The sequence below is a fragment of the Narcine bancroftii genome, chromosome 4 (genome assembly GCF_036971445.1).
Source record: "Narcine bancroftii isolate sNarBan1 chromosome 4, sNarBan1.hap1, whole genome shotgun sequence".
NCBI lineage: Eukaryota > Metazoa > Chordata > Chondrichthyes > Torpediniformes > Narcinidae > Narcine > Narcine bancroftii.
The window spans coordinates 9,820,352-9,840,119 of record NC_091472.1 but is presented as its reverse complement, the minus strand read 5'-3'; the positions used below and the strand labels follow the sequence as shown (position 1 = coordinate 9,840,119).

Genomic DNA, 19,768 nt, shown 5'->3' with positions numbered 1-19,768 from the left:
GTATATAGTTACTGTATCTAGACTGTGCTTACAGCGATTGGCTGAGAGCTAAGCCACACCTATTGTTTGGGCCTTAAAGGGTTGTGTCCCTAGCCAGGTCGGATCATTCCGGACTGGTCGGCCACCTGTGAAGAGCTCCGGTCTTTTGCTAATAAAAGCCTTGGTTTGGATCAACAAGTCTTTGGTTCTTTCGACGAGCTCTACAGGTTGCTTGCTCTAGAGAATTGGAGGTTGGGGAAGACCTGATGGAAGTTATGAATGGCATTGATAGGGTAGACCAACCATTCTCAATGGGGGCTCTACACACCCCACCACCCCTCAGGACCACAGCACATTGAAAACAAAGCCTCGTTTTCTTTTCACCTCACGTAACATCAATGTTTTTTTATGTAGCCAGTTAGGAAAGAACTACAGAAGAAACCAAACCTGACGGCTTCACAGGGAAGGGGGCCCATAAACTTTGAGCAGAATCCTAAGGGGGCCATAGCAAATAAAGGTTGAGAATGCCCGGGGTAGGAAGTCAGATTTTTTTTCTCTGGGTAAAAATGTCACGTTCTGGAGGACGTATTTAAAGGGGGTGGGGGGGTTGGAATCTTAAAGAGGGAAGGGAGAGTCTTAAAGAGATGTGGGGGGCATTTTTTTTTTATATATACACAGAGAGTGGTGGAAGCCTGGAACAGGCTGCCAGGGGCGATGTCAGAGACTCATCAACTTTTACAGCACAAAAACAAGCCCTTCGGCCTAAGTTGAACATAGAGGAAGCAGATACAACAGCACGGTTTAAGAGGCTTCTAGACAGACAATTCCCTGTCCCTTGCTTACATGTCTGTCCATGGCCTCATGTACTGCCAGACTGAGACCACCCGCAAATTGGAGGAACAACATCTGATTTTCCGCTTGGGCAACCTCCAACCAGATGGGCATTAACTGACTTCTCCAGTTTCTTTTAAACCACCAACCCCCCCATCTTTGTCCCCATCTCCTTTCCTCGTGTTTTCCCTCCCTCTCTTCCTTTGTCCCTCTGTCTCTTTTCACAGAGCCAAAATCAATTCTCGCCTTTCCTCATAATTTAATTAACACCTTTTGTTTGTTGGTCTGAACTCCTCTCCCAGCCTTTATTCAGATACTTGCTTGCTCTTTGCTTAAACCTTGTGGAAGGGTTCAGGCCCGAATTGTCGGTAATATATCTTTACCTCTTATGGACGCTACAAGACAGGCTGAGTTCCTCCAGCTTTTAATGTGTGTTTTTAGACACATGAAGATGCAGGGGATGGAAGGACAGGGGTCATGTGCAAGAGACAGTTTAATTTGGCATCATTTCCAGCACAGACCCTGAGGTAGGTCCAAAAGGCCTGTTCCTGTTTTGCACTGTTCAATGTTCTAGCGTGCAAGACAGATTAGGGATGAAGAGGTGGATTCACGGCTGGATGCCAGTGAATCAGCTGGTCTTGTCTATCCACCTTAGAGATCTTAATGTTCTCTATACGGACCCATCTCACCAATTACCCCTCCAGGAAGAACAAGCGCCACAGGCCAAATGGCCTACTTCTGCTCCTATTGTTTCAATCTCTATTGAATTCAATTCCACAAATTCCCATCATCTGAATTTTCAGCGTCAATAAAAGACATTAGCAAAGAAGTTTTTTTGGACACACAGCATGGTAACAGGCCCTTTCGTCCCTTGGGCCCATGCTGCTCAATTACACCCAATTGACCTACAACCACCACCCCCCCCCCCCCCCCGACCGTTCTTTTTGAACATTTGGAGGAAACTGGAGCCCCTGGGGGAAAGATACAGAGAAACAAGGAGAACATACAAACTCCTTACAAACAGTGCGGGATTCGAACCCTGGTCCCAATCGCAGGTGCTAACCACTATACCCAAGTTTATGGGTTTGGTGTTCATGTTAAATTTTGTTTTAAAACTATCTGCACAAAGTGATGGGAGGAATATTCAGGGGAGACATGACAGGCAAGTTTTTTTTTAAATATAGAAAGTTGTGGGTGCCTGGAATGCATTGCTAGGGGTGGTGGTGGAGGCTGAAACGTTAGGAGAATTTAGGAGACTCTTATCCATATAATTTTATTGTATTAGCATTATCTTAATTAAAATTAAGATTCTTTTTAAAAACAGACTCTTAGGCACATGGAATAGTTACAAGGTAGGGAGGGCTTAGTATTTTTTGGGAGGAATATACAAGTTGGCACAACATCAAACACCTGTACTCTGCTAGGGGAGAAGACAGGGACAGGATACTAATGGTGGAAGATCAGCCATGATCTAAATGAATGGCAGTGCTGGCTCGATGGGCCAATAGGCCTACTTCAGCACCTATTGTCTATTTAATTTAGACATACAGCATGATTACAGGCCCTTTCGGCCCACAAGCCTGTGCCGGCCAATTACACCCAATTAACGTACACCCCCGGTACATTTTTTTTTGAAGGGTGGGAGGAAACCGGAGCACCCGAGAAAACCCACGCAGACAAGGGGAGAATACAGTGGCTACGTGATGTCATGTCACGTTTACTTTTAGAGAAGATTAGATGACCAATTTCTGATTTGCATGTAAATTTTCAAACACCGTGGGGACCCTTTTTGAATTTCTTTCATAATCTTTGATTTGTTATGAAGGTAATGAGGTAATTTATCACTGATAAGAATTCAGTCTTCCTTTCCATTTTTTTTTTAGCCAAACAGCTTCTTTCTTGGTCGTGGGTTTAGATTTTCCTTTTTAAAAAAAAATATCAATACAATAGAATCTGTTTGAAAATGTGGAGTGGTCTTGGATGAAATGATATGATTTAAGTGTAATGTATCATTTTGAATTTTAATAAATATCCATATGTGCTCTGTATTTTTGGATGTGAAATTTCAATGTTAATAAAAATAATGAAAAAGAAAGAAGACACTGGGAGAATGAACAAACTCCTTATAGAAAGCATGGGATTCGAACCCTGGTCCCAATCACTGGGGCTGTGACAGCGTTGCGGTAACCGCTTGGCTAAGCATGCCACCTGCTACGCTATGAAACCATTATGTTTCAACTTCTTATAAACCTTTAAAAATGGTTCTTTGGATTTTATAATTTTTAAAAGTTTCTGATAGCATTGAAAATAAAGCCTGGAGGTGTAAAGTGCCAAAGTTTTCCTGAGTAAGTTCTTGGCAGACCCAATTACATTATTCAGATGCTCGATTCCAGGGTCCCATGGGATGATGCAGCATGGAAACCAAGGCTCTTTGGCCCAACACTGCTGACCATCAGGCATCCATATAACCATTTACGGAGCGGAAACTGCCCATGTTGACCATTTACACAAATCCTATATAAACCCTATATTTGGGTGGGATGGTTACCATGGCGGCTGGCTTGACGCTATTACAGTGCCGGCAACCTGGGTTTGAATTGGGCACTGTCTGTAAGGAGTTTGCATGGGTTTCCTCCAGGTGCTCCCATTTCCTGCCACCTTCCAAAAATGTACGGGGTTAAAGGTTAATTTGGTTGTAATTGGGCGCCATGGGTTTAAATGGCAGGAATAAGCTTCTACTTGCTGTAACTAAAATTTTAAAACATTTCCCCCATCAACACGCTCTGCTTACTAGGGACAATTTACGATGGTCAATTAACTGGCCTGCCTACAAATCTGGAATATTGTATGCAGTTCTAGTTGCTGCATTACAGGGTGTGGAGGCTCTGGAGAGGGTGCAGAAGAGATTCACCAGGGTATTGCCATGGTTAGAGAATATTGGCTTACCTTTGTCAAATCTCCTCTCATTCTTCTATGCTCCAGGGAGTAAAGTCCTAACTGGTTTAACCTTTCCCTGTAACTCAGTTCCTGAAGTCCCCGAACATCCTCGTAAATCTTCTTTCAATCTTATTGATATCTTTCCTGTAGTTAGGTGACTAAATCTGCACACAATTCTCCAAATTTGGCCTCACCAATGTCTTATACAACCTTAAGACAACATCCCATACCTTGAAGTGATCAAGACCAAAAACATTGGTTATGTATCTTTATCTTTGCTCTGTTCGAACTGCTGAGTTTCTCCAGGACTGTGTTTTTACTTCAACCGTGATGTTTGCAGACTTTTGGGTTTTAGTTCCTTTAATCCCAACTCCTATAATCAATTCTTTGATTTATGAAGGTTAACGTGCCAAAAGCTCGCTTTACAACCCTATCTATCTGTGACGCTACTTTCTGGGACTTATGTATCTGTATTCCTTGAATTATGTAATTTCATCTCCTTTAGTATACTTTCCTTCGATGTCTCCAACCCACTAACCTACCAGGTTCCAACCATGAGATCATTGAAATTGGACAGATATAGGAAGAAAACAGACACTGTGACTCACTGAATCAGTACCAGCTCATTGTTTAATCCTATCCTGGCAGCAAACGTCATTTGAGCAAAGTGTTGCACCTTGTTCAGTTGAAGGGAATGTGGCTGTGGTAGCAAAGGTTCATCAGAATGCCAGTGAAGGTCAGGAAAGCAGTAGAAACCACAGTGGGGGAGCAGTGAGTGACAGTCCCACAGAACTTTCAAAAACGTATGGGGGTCGAAGGTTAAAATAAAAATACAACGCTGGAGAAACTCAGCAGGTCAAACAGTGTCCTTTATATAGCAACGGTAAAGATTCATAACCAATGTTTCAGGCTTGAGACCTTCATCAAGGTTTGAACAAAATGTAGGCAGGCGCCCAAAAAGAATTGTGGGAGGGAGGGGGAGGAGCACATCCCCACAGGTAGGTAGCAGCAAACAGGGAGGGGGGAATGGCTCTGTGACTGAAGGGGGTGGAGAGCTGGAGGAAAGAATATGGAAGGCTGGGGAAGGGAGGGAGAATGGGGAGGTAAATTGGATGTCATTGGACGGCACAGCCTCATAGGCCAGAAGGGCCTGTTCTGTGCTGAATATTGAAATGTAAACTTAATTTTTTTTAAATTAAAATGCAACTCCTATCGGAGAAAGAATGAACACTTGAAAACACTTTGCAGTGGAGAAATAAAGCAAAGATGCAAGGAGGAAATGCAAAAGTTGTCACTACACCTCCTCTCCCCACCCTCCTTTTCACCACCATCCAAAACAGGTCAGGCAAAGCTTCACGTGCATCTCCTCCAACCTCTTCTGCTGCGGCTCCGTGCTCCCAACAGGGATTCCTGTGCATTGACATCACCAGCAGTTTGGACGAACACCTGTGCTCGATTCCACTGCCATTTCCACTCCCTTCCCGTTCCCACACTGACCTCCTCCCCTCCCCGAGGGAGGCCAGACAGAAAACTGGAGGAAAAGCACCTCACATTCCACCTGGATGGTCTACAATCCAATGGGCACTGAATTCTCTAATTTCAGATCACCTCCCCAATCCCCTTGCTTGCCTTTCTCTTTCCTTCTGATCTACTCAGATTCTCTCACACAGTTTTTAATCAACTGCTGCCTCAGTCCCCCTTTTGCATCTGCTTGTCACCCGCTCATTTAACCTACTGTGTGTCCTATCCCCTTCCTCTACTAGTTCCACTTGCCCAGTATCCCCTCAACCCCCCACCCTTATCTGGTTCCATTCATCACCTTCCTGCTTATCAAATTCTAATGGCTGCAACCTTGTGTGTCCCCAATTATTCCAGTCTCCTGTCTCACATCCCACCCACCCCCTCAAAATTGGCTCCATTTAGCACCTTCCCACTTTTTTCCCCCTCTCCTTAACTGTTTCTACCCATCAACCATTAGCCACATCTCCATCGCCCCAGATCCTGGCTCCATCTGCGCCCCATCCACCTACCCCCCCCAGCCACTTCTTTTGATCCACCTATCTTCTGCCTCATCCTTCCTTTTCATTTCTTTATATTGGCTACATCTCCCCTCTGCAGTCCTGGCGCAAGGTGTGAACCTGAAGCATCCCTCTGCCTCCACAGAGGTTACCTGACCCACTCCTTCAGCATTTTGAATGTTCTTCCAGAGCATTTCTGTTAAATGCCTTTCTGCCAGGTTTAATAACTGATAAGGATTTCATCGACAGGGGCTAGAGAACAGAAAATAATGCACAAAACCACCTACTTTACACTTCAGGTTTTAAATGACTCTTTAATTCACTGACCTGGAGATCCAAGGCGACGAATCTCTTCAATCAGAAGGCTGATTTCATGGTCAACATTCATTCTCACCTAAATACACAACCAAATCAAGTTTATTGTCATCTGATTGCACAAGTACAACCCAACAAGACAGCGTTCTAGTTAGAGAAACACAAAAACTACAGATGCTGCCATCTTGAACAAACACGAGGAACTCAGGAAGCATTCACGGGTAGAAGAGGACAGTCGTTATTTTGGGTCAGTCTCGAAGGGTTAGCGGACCTTTTCTACCCATGGCTACTCCCTGACCCATCGAGTCTTCCCAGCATCTCATTGGTTGCTGGATCACGGTAATCAACATGTTGAACATTATGATAAACAGCTTTGTAACGGCAAGCTGCCATGCTTCTAGTTTGTCCTGTGGATTTTTTTTCCATCCCAGTAATTTAGACATACGGCTTGGTAAGAGGTCATTCCAGCCCACGAGCCTGCGCTGCCAAATATCCCAATTAACCTACTGCTCCTGCACGTTTGGAAAGGTGGGAGGAAGCCATAGCACCTGGAAGAAAACCATGCAAACGGAGGGAGAACATACAAACTCGTTATAGTCAGCGCCGTACTCGAACCTGGGTGGTTTGCACTGTAATAGCCTTGCGCTTAAACCACGACACTAACCGTATCTGATTTGTACGGGATTTATAAATCAGAGAAAGAAAGGGGGGAAGTTGCTGGAAGGGGCTTGAAAGTTGGAGGAATTTGCTTGAGCAGTTGAGAGAAATACTGGAAGGTTTAGCAATTAAAGAATTTTTCTTTTTAAATGAAAGGAGCCAGAGAAGATGAGGATAATTCTTTTAACTCAGCAATTTGATATTTATTTAGGAAGAGCTAATGAGTTCCAGGGCTGTGATGAATAAGCAGGGAGATCCAATACACGGACTTGTCCTGAGGAACAAAAGCTGGCGACGCTGGAGAAAACAGAATCAATCACTGGAGCAACTCAACAGGACAGACAGCATCCATGGGTAGAAATGGACCCTGATCATTTTGGGCCTGAACCTTTTGTGGAGGGCAGATCAATTGTGGAGGCCAGGTCATAGGATGTATTTAAGACATGTATTTAAGACAGAGACTTATAGGTTCTCGATTATCCAGGACAACAATGGTATGGGGGAGAAGGCCGGGCAGTGGGGCTGAATGGGAAAATGGATTATCTCATGATTGAACGGTGGGGCAGACTGGATGTCTTATGGTCTTTACCAAAGCTACGGTCGTACAGAAGAAATTGCATATATAAAGAGGGAGAGAAAGTGGGGAGAGGTGTCTAGAAGTGATAAGACAGAAGATATGTGGGGTGGAGAGACAGGTAGAGGGAGAAATCATTGGGAAGGAGTGGGTGGGGGGAGGGGGAGGTGCCAAAAAGTTAGAGAGAGATAAAAATCAAGTGAATATATGGAAGGCCCAGCTGGCACAGAACTGATGGGCTAAAAGGCCTTCATAGTTATGCTGTACAAGTCCTGAAGGCATGCTAAATGAAGCTAACATGACAGAGTGGTCTGTACTTGGAATGAGCTGCCAGAGGAAACTGTGGAAGTGCACACAATTTTGACATTCAAAAGACATTTGGATACGTATATGGACAGGAAGGAGTTAGTTTGATATGGCAGAATTACAGACAGCAACGAGAAAGCGTACAGGAGTGAGAGAGATCAACTAGAGGTAAGACCACAACAACCTTGCACTCAACGTCAGCAAAAATAAACAATTGATTGTGGACTTCAAGAGGGGGAAATCAGGACACAAACCAGTCATCGTCAAAGGGTCAGCAGTGGAGAGGGTAAGGAACTTCAAATTCCTGGGTGTCAATGTCTCCCAAGACCTATCCTGGGGCCATCATGTTGATGCAATCCCGAAGAAAGATTACCAGCAGCTATATTTCGTTAGGAGTCTGAGGAGATTCGGTACATCACCAAAACCGCTTGCAAATTTCTACAGGTGTACCGCGGAGAGCATTCTGACTGGTTGCATCCCTGTCTAGTTTGGAAGTGCCAATGCACGGGTCAGAGGGTTGTAAACTCAGTCAGCGCCATCAATGTGCATTTATCTTCACTCCATTAAGGACATCTTTAAGAGGCTCGTCTCTATCATCCAACAGCCTCAGCACCTAAGAGTAAAAAACAGCTTCTTCCTCTCTGGCATCAGACTTCTGAACAGACAACGAGCCTACGGACACTATCTTTACTTTTTCTCATTTTGCACAATTTTTTTTTAACCCTTGCATTTATGGAATTGTTTAAGAGCAATTTTGCATCTTATAAGCTGTTGCCACAAAAAAAATCACAAATTTAGTGACATCTGTTCGTGACAACAATAAACCTGATTCTGGTGAACACGATGAGCGCAGAATGTAATTTGGTCAGCACAGAAATGTTGGGCTGAAGGGCCGACTAATATCACACCAGCGACTCGGTTTCAAATCTACCTCCCTCTGTATGGAGTTTGTATGCCCTCCCCGTGACTGTGTGGGTTTCCTTTGGGTGCTTTCCAAAGATGTACGGGAGTCAGTAAGTTAATTGGTCACACGGGTGTCATTGGGCAGCACAAACTCCTTGGACCACAGAACCTGCCTCTGAGTTAAATTAAAAAGTTCACGTTGGGGAGGAATATTCCAAGACCAAAGTGTGACATATACTGTAAACCTTAAATTAAAACAGATTGCTGGAAACACTCAGCAAGTCAGGGCACTGAAGGAGAAACAAGTAACATTTTTGATTGAAAATGGGATGACACAAGTAAAAGGCTCCTCTCCACCATTACCCAGACACACACCTCCAACAAGCAGTGAAGGCCATTTCTCTGGATGCTTTCAAGAGATAGATAGAGCTCAAAGACAGCGGAGTCAAGGGATATGGAGAGAAGGCAGGAACGGGTATTTATTGTGGATGATCAGCCACGATCACAGTGAATGGCAATACTGGTTCAAAGGGCCTACTCCTGCACTTTAAAGTCAATGGAATAATCAACTGACATATCCAAGGAGGTCAACAGGTCTGGAATTCAACGCAATGCTCAATAAAATCTTTTTTCTTCCCCTCACAGTATCATCTTAAGCATAACAATGCTTAGCTGGAACTTTGGGGAAGGTTAGACTCCTTGAAACAAGAGGTAGCCAAGTAATTAGCCAGACCCTAGACAATCAAAGAAAAATGCACTAATTCAGATTCGCAATCCATCTGTTCGATGACTGTGCTAATGTGACAAATCACGAGGAAGAAGGTTAAGACTCCGAGCAGTCAAAGGAATTGCACAGAAAACAGGAGGATTCTGGTTCTGTTCAAACAAGTACTTTGTAAAGGAATGCAATAACCGCTTTGAAAAAGTTTCTGGCAAACCACACACTGAGCAGTTTCAAATAACCGCCTGTGATGCAGAGATACAATCTTCAGGGACATATCCGGATTTTTTTTTTATATATAAATCATAATTTTTAAATTTTATTTACCACACTGAAGAAGCCGATTCAAGCCAGAGACCCGTGCTGACCAATTTCACGCAAATTAACCTACAAACCCCGCACATTTTGAAGGGCAGGAGGAAACAAGAGAACCTGGGGAAAACCCAAGCAGGTCACGGGGAGAATGTGCAAATTCTTTACAATCAGTGCTGGATTCAATTCGAACCGGGTTGCTGGCGCAGTAATAGCATTGTGCTAACCGCTCAGCTAATTGTGCCCACCCTATGCACCCTCACATCCACCTTTCCTCCCCCCCACCCCCCCCCCCATCTGCTCCATTGAGTACGAATGCAGCTTATTCCTCCTAACTGGGACACCACATCCACGTCAACATCTGTTATATGTGGATTGTGGAGGAAAACATGGCCTCCCTGTCTGTCTGGAATATTGTGGATTGCGGGTGGTCACATGTCCTCCCTGTCTGAAACTTATTCAGAAGTCACATCATCTGTCAATCAAGGTTGGACTCCAGCCATTCATTAGTGCACACTTTGCCGTTGGCTAATTTAAATCACCAAGGGTCATTATTGGTTAGATGCCCAGATCAAAACTGTGTAAAACATTGTTGATTAGCACATTCTTTCTCTCTGCCTCGTAGTCCAAGCCCCAGACACCGCTCCACGCCAGTGTCACAGGTAAGGTGTGCACAACACTGAAGCTGAGCTGTAGTACTGCAATAGATCAGTACTTGCCAAGAGCCACACCCCTGTTGGTACAGGGAACTATGTGTGTGTGTATGTGTGAAAATCCCTGTCTGTCGAGCGTGTGTGAGTATGTGTGAGCGAGTATAGGCAGCCACTGGTATCAAGAGTTCAACCTTGGTCCAATGTGAATGTTTGTGTCATTGCTTTAATTGAAATAGTGAAACCATTTCACGTTCTCCTGCGTGTTAATTAAAGTTACGTGTGATTGTAACGTTTGTGTCCAGACCACCGAACCTGATACTCTTCCCAACACAAGAACATCCTTGACAATCTCCTCTACACCTTTACCAGTACAATACTCCCTCGGGCCCTACCACTCATTGTCCAGGTCACTACAGTGGTACCGGGTAAGGGAGGAGGGGTTGAATTCTGAGAAATCTATGCACGTTGCACTTTTCCTCAATTTAGAGCTATGCCACATGCTCAACTGTTAAGAATTTCACGTTGAAAAGGAAGTATATTTTCTATTTACATATTTCCACTTTTTTTTTAAATCACAAATTACATGGGTGTGAATTTTATTCTGTCTTTCAGATTTTGGATGGTGATTATGAATTCCCCATGTCTACTGGTATTACCCTTATGGTCACCTGCATATGTTCTAATCATGTTTCCCCTCACAATGAGCATTGCACTTATCAGGATCCTAGTAATTCTGCAAGACCAATGGAATTGCAGGGGATGGTGGCAAAAGGGAGTGGGAACAGTAAGAAGAATAGGTGCAAAGAATGGGGGGGAGGGAAGGGAAGCAGGTGATGGGAAAATAAGGAATGAAAATGTAAAATAATGGAAATCCATGGAGAAGCAACCAATGTTACATAATGACACTTCATACAACCATAGAAATAGCACAGAAATATGCCCCTGCGGCCCTTCTACATGATGCCGAACCATTTCTTTTGGTCTGGTTCCACTAACCTGCACCCAGTCCATAGCCCTTGTAAGGTAAAACATCATGAGTTGGGAATGTGTAAGGAGTTACCCTGTACAGGGCTGTAACAAGATGTGAATGCATCCTTGTACTTACAAGATAAGAGAGACATTGATGGATTGAGAGGCAGGAAGCTAGCAGGGAAAGGATAGCAACAGTTTTAGTCATTGGACAAGTAATGATATGATGATGTTCTAAGCACGTATCCAAGGGTATAAAAAAATCACCATTTTGCTGATAACAGCAGAATGCATTCTCCGACTAACATGGTTAGTTGCAAGTGTTACAATCCAGTAATAAAGAACAAAGAACCCTGATTTCGACTCAGTCTGGTGTTTGTCTCACTCATTCATGAACAAAGCAGACCTAACACCCTCCATACCTCTCCCATCCATGTCCCCCGTCCAAATTCTTAAATGTTAAAAATCAAGCTGCATTCACCACTTCAGCTGGAAGCTCGTTCCACGGTCCCACCACTCTCTGTGAGGTTCCCCCTCATGTTCACCCTAAACCATAGATTCACAAGGTGGGGTATGAGGCTTAAAAATATTTTATATATATATATATAACATAACATAACAATTACAGCACGGAAACAGGCCATTAGGCCCTTCTAGTCCGCACCGAACCAAACACCCCTCTCTAGTCCCACCTCCCTGCACAATGCCCATAACCCTCCATCTTCTTCTCATCCATAGACCTGTCCAACCTTTTCTTAAATAATACAATTGACTCCGCCGCCACTATTTCTCCCGGAAGATCATTCCACACGGCTACCACTCACTGAGTCAAGAAGTTCCCCCTCATGTTACCTCTAAACCTCTGCCCCTTAATTCTTAACTCATGTCCTCTTGTTTTAATCTTTCCTCCTCTTAACGGAAATAGTCTATCCGCATCCATTCTGTCTATCCCTTTCATAATCTTAAATACTTCTATCAAATCCCCTCTCAACCTTCTACGCTCCAAAGAATAAAGACCTAATCTGTCCAATCTCTCCCTATACTCTAGATGCTTAAACCCAGGTAACATTCTGGTAAACCTTCTCTGCACTCTCTCCACTCTGTTTATATCCTTCCTATAATTAGGCGACCAGAACTGCACACAAAACTCCAAATGAGGCCGCACCAACGTCTTAGACAATCTCAACATCACCTCCCAACTCCTATATTCCATGCAATGATTGATAAAGGCCAGCATACTAAAAGCCTTCTTCACCACCCTATTCACGTGAGTTTCTACCTTCAGGGAACGATGTACCGTTACTCCTAAATCTTTCTGCTCTTCTGTATTCCTCAATGCTCTCCCATTTACCACATATGTCCTATTCTGATTCTTCTTACCAAAATGAAGCACCTCACACTTATCAGCATTAAATTCCATCTGCCATTTTTCAGCCCACTTTTCTAAGCAGCCCAAATCCCTCTGCAATCCTTGAAAACCTTCTTCATTATCCACTATTTCATCTATCTTAGTATCGTCTGCATATTTACTAATCCAATTCACCACCCCATCATCTAGATCATTAATGTATATAACGAACTTTTAATATTTTGGAAAATAATTAAAAAGTTGGTGTGAAAGATGTGACTCGGCAACTGTCAATACAACACAATTCTGGTAAACTCCGAGTAAAATCACTTTGTTCTTTTTAGTTTCATAACGTGTTTTTGTTTCCCAGTTGTTTCTCTTATTTTAACTGTTGTTATCCTTGGTTAACATTATAGTTATATTTTTTTCTGACCAGTCTTATTGTCATCCATTCCAAATTATCTCACTGGCAATAAGGAATCCAAATTATATCAACAATCATGTTTTATCCATACCCCTTTACTTTTTCAGTTCAGACGTGATTGAGACCTGCACCTTTGCGCACAAGTGTATTGATAGAGGGGTAGGGAGGGGTGTACACCCCAAGCTCAGCCTGAGGGCGACACAAAAACCTGAAAAAAATAGGGACCCCAGAAAGTAAAGCACGAGGCTAGTACAGTTTTGTTGCGCTCTCTGTGAGGAAAAAATGTCAGAAACAGTGGGAGTGGGGTTTTTTCATGTTTTTATAAAATCAGAATTCTTCCTTTCATTCGATTATTACTTGTATTACATTTTTCAATTCTAGGTAATAAAATATTGATTAATCCATTTCAGGGACCTCACGATGTTGTATTAATCTGTTTCATGGAGTTCGCGCGTCGTATATTCAAAATGAGCAGACCAAGCAAGCAAAAGGTCGTCAATAGTCCATATAACCACTTACAGCACAGGCCAGTTCGGCCCTACTAGTCCATGCCGTAACAAATGCCCACCCTCCTAGTCAATGGAGTTCTTGAAGTTTGGCTTCATACCTACTGTGCAAGATGAACATGCACCTTTTTGCCTATTATTGCCGACAGACTTTGACAATTAAATCAATGAAGGCAGGCCGACTTGAAGCTCATTTAAGGGAAGAACATCCTAACCATGTCAATTCACAATTGGCCTATATTAAATCACTGAAAGAGAAGTTTGAAAATAGATCAAAATCAATTCATTATTCACTGCAAAAACTACAGCCCTGAATCGTACCCTTGAAGCGAGCTCTGTTGAGAGCAAAACATAGGAAGAATCATACGAGTGGAGAGGAACTGATTAAAACGGCAACGTCATTGTTTCTCAAAACAATTCTGCAAAAGGATGACAAGGATGTCCGAGCAACGCCCTTGAGTGCAACAGAATGGATGACGTGGGTCAAGATGTTGAAAACCGGGTTATTGAGAAGATGAAATCACGGAAGTTCTCAATACAACTGGATGAATCTACCATATGGGACAGTGAGATATATCGATCAGAAAGTGATGTTGCTTTGTCAGTCATTAGAAATAACCACTACTGAAGTTGATAGCTACAGCAAGCTCAAAAATTATTTGGATGAAAAGGAAATACCAAAAGGAAACATTGCATCTTGTGTCGCAGATGGTGCACCTGCTATGATGGGTTAAAAAACAGGATGTTTAAAATTAATGAAGGATTAAAATCCAAACACTTTGGTTGTGCGTTGTGTGATCCACCGAGAAAACTTAGTTGCCAAGAAAGTTTCCCCTGTTCCACATGAGATACTGCATTCTGTGATCAAGTGCATCAATGCCATCAAAGCTAATGACAAATGTGAACGCCTGTTTTGTGTTGATAAAATTGCAGAACGTGTGAGATATTGCTTCGCACTGAAGTAAGGTGGTTGTCAAAGGGAAACTGCTTCAAACGGTTTATGGAACGGTTTGATCTCCTCAGTGAGTTTTTGAAGGACAAACCTGAAATGAAGCTCTTGCTAACAAATGGAAAAAGCTTATGTGAGTTACCTGATGGACATTTTTGAGAAACTAAGTACATTGAACAAGCAACTCCAAGCAGCAATTTTTATGCTCGTTGATGCAAAAACAAAGGTATTTGGACTCATGACACTTCTAGAATTATGCCAAAGGAATATTTCTGCAAGAAATTTCAGTCAATTCTATTGGTTGAATAAGTGTGAGGCAACTAATGCTGCTACAAACGTCATTGTTAACCATTTGAAAATGTTGGTTTCCAACTTCAATGATAGATTTTCTGATAACTACACTCCAGGGAATAAGTTCCTAACCTGTTTAACTTTTCCCTGTAACTCGGTTTCTAAAGTCCGGCAACATCCTAGTAAATCTCTGCATCTTTCTATCTTATTGATATGTTTTATGTAGTTAGGTGATCAAAACTGCTCACGATACTCCAATTTTGGCCTCACCAATGCCTTATACAATTTCAACATAACATCCCAACTCCTGTGTTCTATACTCTGATTTATGAAAGCCAACATACTAAACCTATCTACATGTAATTCAACTTTCAGGGGATTATGTGCCATGACTCCTAAATTCTTTAGTTCCACTGCACTCCTCAATTGTCGACCATTTAACATATATGTCCTATTTTGATTAGTCCTACCAAAATGTAGCACCTCACATTTATCAGTATTAAACTCCATCTGCCATCTTTTAGCCCACTCTTCTAACTGTCCTATATCATCCTGAAAGCTTTGATAATCTTCCTCACTGTTCTCCACACAGCTAACCTTTGTATCATCTGCAAATGTACTACAGGTACACAATCCTTTATCTGGAACCCTTGGGAGACAGTGTATCCCGAATTTCGGATTTTTCTGGATTTCGGAAAGCCAGATTTAAACCCACCCGAATTGTGCCGCCGTATCCACCCCCCCCCTTTCCAGTTGCGCTGCCATCTCCTCCTCCTCCCCCCGCCCTCCCGACTCGAGCTGCTGGTCTCTTCCTTCCCCTCGCCCACCTGACTCGCGCTGCCAGTCTTCAATAGTGGGTGGAGGCAGATGAAGAATAGAGAAGGGAGTTGATGAGTTGAGGGGAGGATTTGGTAAAGAGGGATGGAGTTGGAAGGAAATTGTAAAAAAGCTGGGAAGAAGATTGTAAGAGCAGGGAGACAGAGTTAGGGGTGATGGAGAGCTGTGAGTGGAGAAGATGGTGGGGTGGAGTTGGGGGTGGGGAGATGGTGGGGTGGAGTTATGGGTGGGGGAGGTGGTGGGTTGGGGTGGAGTTGGGGGTGGGGAGATGGTGGGGTGGAGAGATGGTGGGGTGGAGAGATGGTGGAGTGGAGATGTGGATGGGGAGGTGGCGGGGTGGAGTTGGGGGTGGGGAGATGGTGGGGCGGAGTTGGGGGTGGGGAGATGGTGGGGCGGAGTTGGGGGTGGGGAGATGGTGGGGCGGAGTTGGGGGTGGGGAGATGGTGGGGCGGAGTTGGGGGTGGGGAGATGGTGGGGCGGAGTTGGGGGTGGGGAGATGGTGGGGTGGAGTTGGGGGTGGGGAGATGGTGGGGTGGAGTTATGGGTGGGGGAGGTGGTGGGTTAGAGATGCTGGGGTGGAGTTGAGGGTGGGGAGATGGTGGATGGGGAGATGGTGGGATGGAGTTGGGGATGGGGGTAACTGACAGTGAGGTGGTGGAGGAGGTCAGGATTTTGTTCCCTGGAGTTTAGAACAATGGGGGGAAATTTGATGGGTGCTGAGGGGAGGGGGTGGGTGCTGAGGGGAGGGGGTGGGTGCTGAGGGGAGGGGGTGGGTGCTGAGGGGAGGGGGTGGGTGCTGAGGGGAGGGGGTGGGTGCTGAGGGGAGGGGTGGGTGCTGAGGGGAGGGGGTGGGTGCTGAGGGGAGGGGGTGGGTGCTGAGGGGAGGGGGTGGGTGCTGAGGGGAGGGGGTGGGTGCTGAGGGGAGGGGGTGGGTGCTGAGGGGAGGGGGTGGGTGCTGAGGGGAGGGGGTGGGTGCTGAGGGGAGGGGGTGGGTGCTGAGGGGAGGGGGTGGGTGCTGAGGGGAGGGGGTGGGTGCTGAGGGGAGGGGGTGGGTGCTGAGGGGAGGGGGTGGGTGCTGAGGGGAGGGGGTGGGTGCTGAGGGGAGGGGGTGGGTGCTGAGGGGAGGGGGTGGGTGCTGAGGGGAGGGGGTGGGTGCTGAGGGGAGGGGGTGGGTGCTGAGGGGAGGGGGTGGGTGCTGAGGGGAGGGGTGGGTGCTGAGGGGAGGGGGTGGGTGCTGAGGGGAGGGGGTGGGTGCTGAGGGGAGGGGGTGGGTGCTGAGGGGAGGGGTGGGTGCTGAGGGGAGGGGGTGGGTGCTGAGGGGAGGGGGTGGGTGCTGAGGGGAGGGGGTGGGTGCTGAGGGGAGGGGGTGGGTGCTGAGGGGAGGGGGTGGGTGCTGAGGGGAGGGGGTGGGTGCTGAGGGGAGGGGGTGGGTGCTGAGGGGAGGGGGTGGGTGCTGAGGGGAGGGGGTGGGTGCTGAGGGGAGGGGGTGGGTGCTGAGGGGAGGGGGTGGGTGCTGAGGGGAGGGGGTGGGTGCTGAGGGGAGGGGGTGGGTGCTGAGGGGAGGGGGTGGGTGCTGAGGGGAGGGGGTGGGTGCTGAGGGGAGGGGGTGGGTGCTGAGGGGAGGGGGTGGGTGCTGAGGGGAGGGGGTGGGTGCTGAGGGGAGGGGGTGGGTGCTGAGGGGAGGGGGTGGGTGCTGAGGGGAGGGGGTGGGTGCTGAGGGGAGGGGGTGGGTGTTGAGGGGAGGGGGTGGGTGTTGAGGGGAGGGGGTGGGTGTTGAGGGGAGGGGGTGGGTGTTGAGGGGAGGGGGTGGGTGTTGAGGGGAGGGGGTGGGTGTTGAGGGGAGGGGGTGGGTGTTGAGGGGAGGGGGTGGGTGTTGAGGGGAGGGGGTGGGTGTTGAGGGGAGGGGGTGGGTGTTGAGGGGAGGGGGTGGGTGTTGAGGGGAGGGGGTGGGTGTTGAGGGAGGGGGTGGGTGTTGAGGGGAGGGGGTGGGTGTTGAGGGGAGGGGGTGGGTGTTGAGGGGAGGGGGTGGGTGTTGAGGGGAGGGGGTGGGTGTTGAGGGGAGGGGGTGGGTGTTGAGGGGAGGGGGTGGGTGTTGAGGGGAGGGGGTGGGTGTTGAGGGGAGGGGGTGGTGTTGAGGGGAGGGGGTGGGTGTTGAGGGGAGGGGTGGGTGTTGAGGGGAGGGGGTGGGTGTTGAGGGGAGGGGGTGGGTGTTGAGGGGAGGGGGTGGGTGTTGAGGGGAGGGGGTGGGTGTTGAGGGGAGGGGGTGGGTGTTGAGGGGAGGGGGGTGGGTGTTGAGGGGAGGGGGTGGGTGTTGAGGGGAGGGGGTGGGTGTTGAGGGGAGGGGGTGGGTGTTGAGGGGAGGGGGTGGGTGTTGAGGGGAGGGGGTGGGTGTTGAGGGGAGGGGGTGGGTGTTGAGGGAGGGGGTGGGTGTTGAGGGGAGGGGGTGGGTGTTGAGGGGAGGGGGTGGGTGTTGAGGGGAGGGGGTGGGTGTTGAGGGGAGGGGGTGGGTGTTGAGGGGAGGGGGTGGGTGTTGAGGGGAGGGGGTGGGTGTTGAGGGGAGGGGGTGGGTGTTGAGGGGAGGGGGTGGGTGTTGAGGGGAGGGGGTGGGGTGTTGAGGGGAGGGGGTGGGTGTTGAGGGGAGGGGGTGGGTGTTGAGGGGAGGGGGTGGGTGTTGAGGGGAGGGGGTGGGTGTTGAGGGGAGGGGGTGGGTGTTGAGGGGAGGGGGTGGGTGTTGAGGGGAGGGGGTGGGTGTTGAGGGGAGGGGGTGGGTGTTGAGGGGAGGGGGTGGGTGTTGAGGGGAGGGGGTGGGTGTTGAGGGGAGGGGGTGGGTGTTGAGGGGAGGGGGTGGGTGTTGAGGGGAGGGGGTGGGTGTTGAGGGGAGGGGGTGGGTGTTGAGGGGAGGGGGTGGGTGTTGAGGGGAGGGGGTGGGTGTTGAGGGGAGGGGGTGGGTGTTGAGGGGAGGGGGTGGGTGTTGAGGGGGGAGCAGCGCCCTGCCGCCCACGTGAGACCGTGCGAGCGGTGCGGAAGGAAGGCACTTTCCCAACACCCAGTGTCGAGCTCGGCCGGACGCGGCAACAAAGGAGGACGGAGGCTGATTAAAAACACCCCCGAGGTTCGCTTAATTCGGGGGGGGGAACAGGGACACGCAGAAGATTAGCCAATGCTGGCAAGTTCGCCGGTGAAAGTCCCAACCAAGCTGGCAGCCCCGTCCCGTCCCGTCCCGGTCCCGTCTCGTCCCGTCCCGGTCCCGTCCCGGTCCCGTCCCCCGTCCCGTCCCCCGTCCCGTCCCGTCCCGCCCGGTCCCGTCCCGTCCCGTCTCGTCCCGTCCCGTCCCGTCCCGTCCCGCCCCGTCCCGTCCCGTCTCGTCCCGTCCCGTCCCGTCCAGCCCCATTGCAACTGGAAATATACATACGGTGCGGTGGATCTCGACCGGTTGCCTGGAATGGGGGGGGGACCCGACAAGTACAGGAAGTGTTGGGGACAAGGAAGTTGATACAAGGGAATGACGTCAGTGAGGGACCTCCCTCCAGAGACGGCGTTGAACTGGGGGGGGGGGAGGGGGGGGGGCCTGTCCACACCGCCCGCTGTGATGGGCAGGGGTTACACAGCGACAGGAGATTCACCTGGTTCCCCTGGATCAGAATCTCTCGTCTTGTTTCAGTTACTAGGGGCGACTGGACAAACTCAATGCTGGAGAAACCCAGCGGTGGACTTAATGTGCAACGTTCAACAAGGGATGGAGAAATATCAGCAGGCGTCCAAACAAAAAAAAGTAGGGGGGGGGGGAGATCTGCCCATGGCCTCATGTACTATCCCACCAGGACCACTCATAAATTGGAGAAACAAAACTTGATTTTGCTTCTGGCCACTCTCCATCCAGATGGCATAACCCACTCTTCATTCTCTCTCCTTTTTCCTTCTCTCCTCCATTCACAGAGCCACCCCTCCTTCCCATTTGCTGCGGTGCCCTCCCTCCCTTATCTACCTATTACCCCTGCCTTTGGGACCTCTACCGGCATCGCCTACGGCTCCTAGAACGCTTCCATCAGCGCTGTCTCCGCTCCATCCTCCACATTCATTGGAATGACTTCATCACCAACATCGAAGTACTCGAGCTGGCAGAGTCTGCAAGCATCGAATCCACGCTGCTGAAGACCCAACTGCGCTGGGTGGGTCACGTCTCCAGAATGGAGGACCATCGCATTCCCAAGATCGTGTTCTAGGGCGAGCTCCCCACT

At 48.0% G+C, this 19,768-nt stretch overlaps 1 protein-coding gene across 2 annotated transcripts in view; it reads right to left on the bottom strand.

The window, feature by feature from the left end:
• abracl (ABRA C-terminal like) overlaps positions 1 to 19,064 on the bottom strand; it is a 56,001-nt gene extending 36,937 nt beyond the window's left edge. The window contains exons 1-2 of one of the 2 annotated variants that reach the window (XM_069930746.1): positions 18,943 to 19,064; positions 6,093 to 6,159 (exon numbers count right to left, since the gene is read on the bottom strand). In XM_069930746.1, the coding sequence (XP_069786847.1) occupies positions 6,093 to 6,153 (61 nt within the window). In that variant the 5' untranslated portion in view covers positions 6,154 to 6,159; positions 18,943 to 19,064. The remainder of the gene's footprint in view (positions 1 to 6,092; positions 6,160 to 18,942) is intronic. The other variant, XM_069930747.1, reaches the window with a different exon arrangement.
• Positions 19,065 to 19,768: the final 704 nt, after the last annotated feature.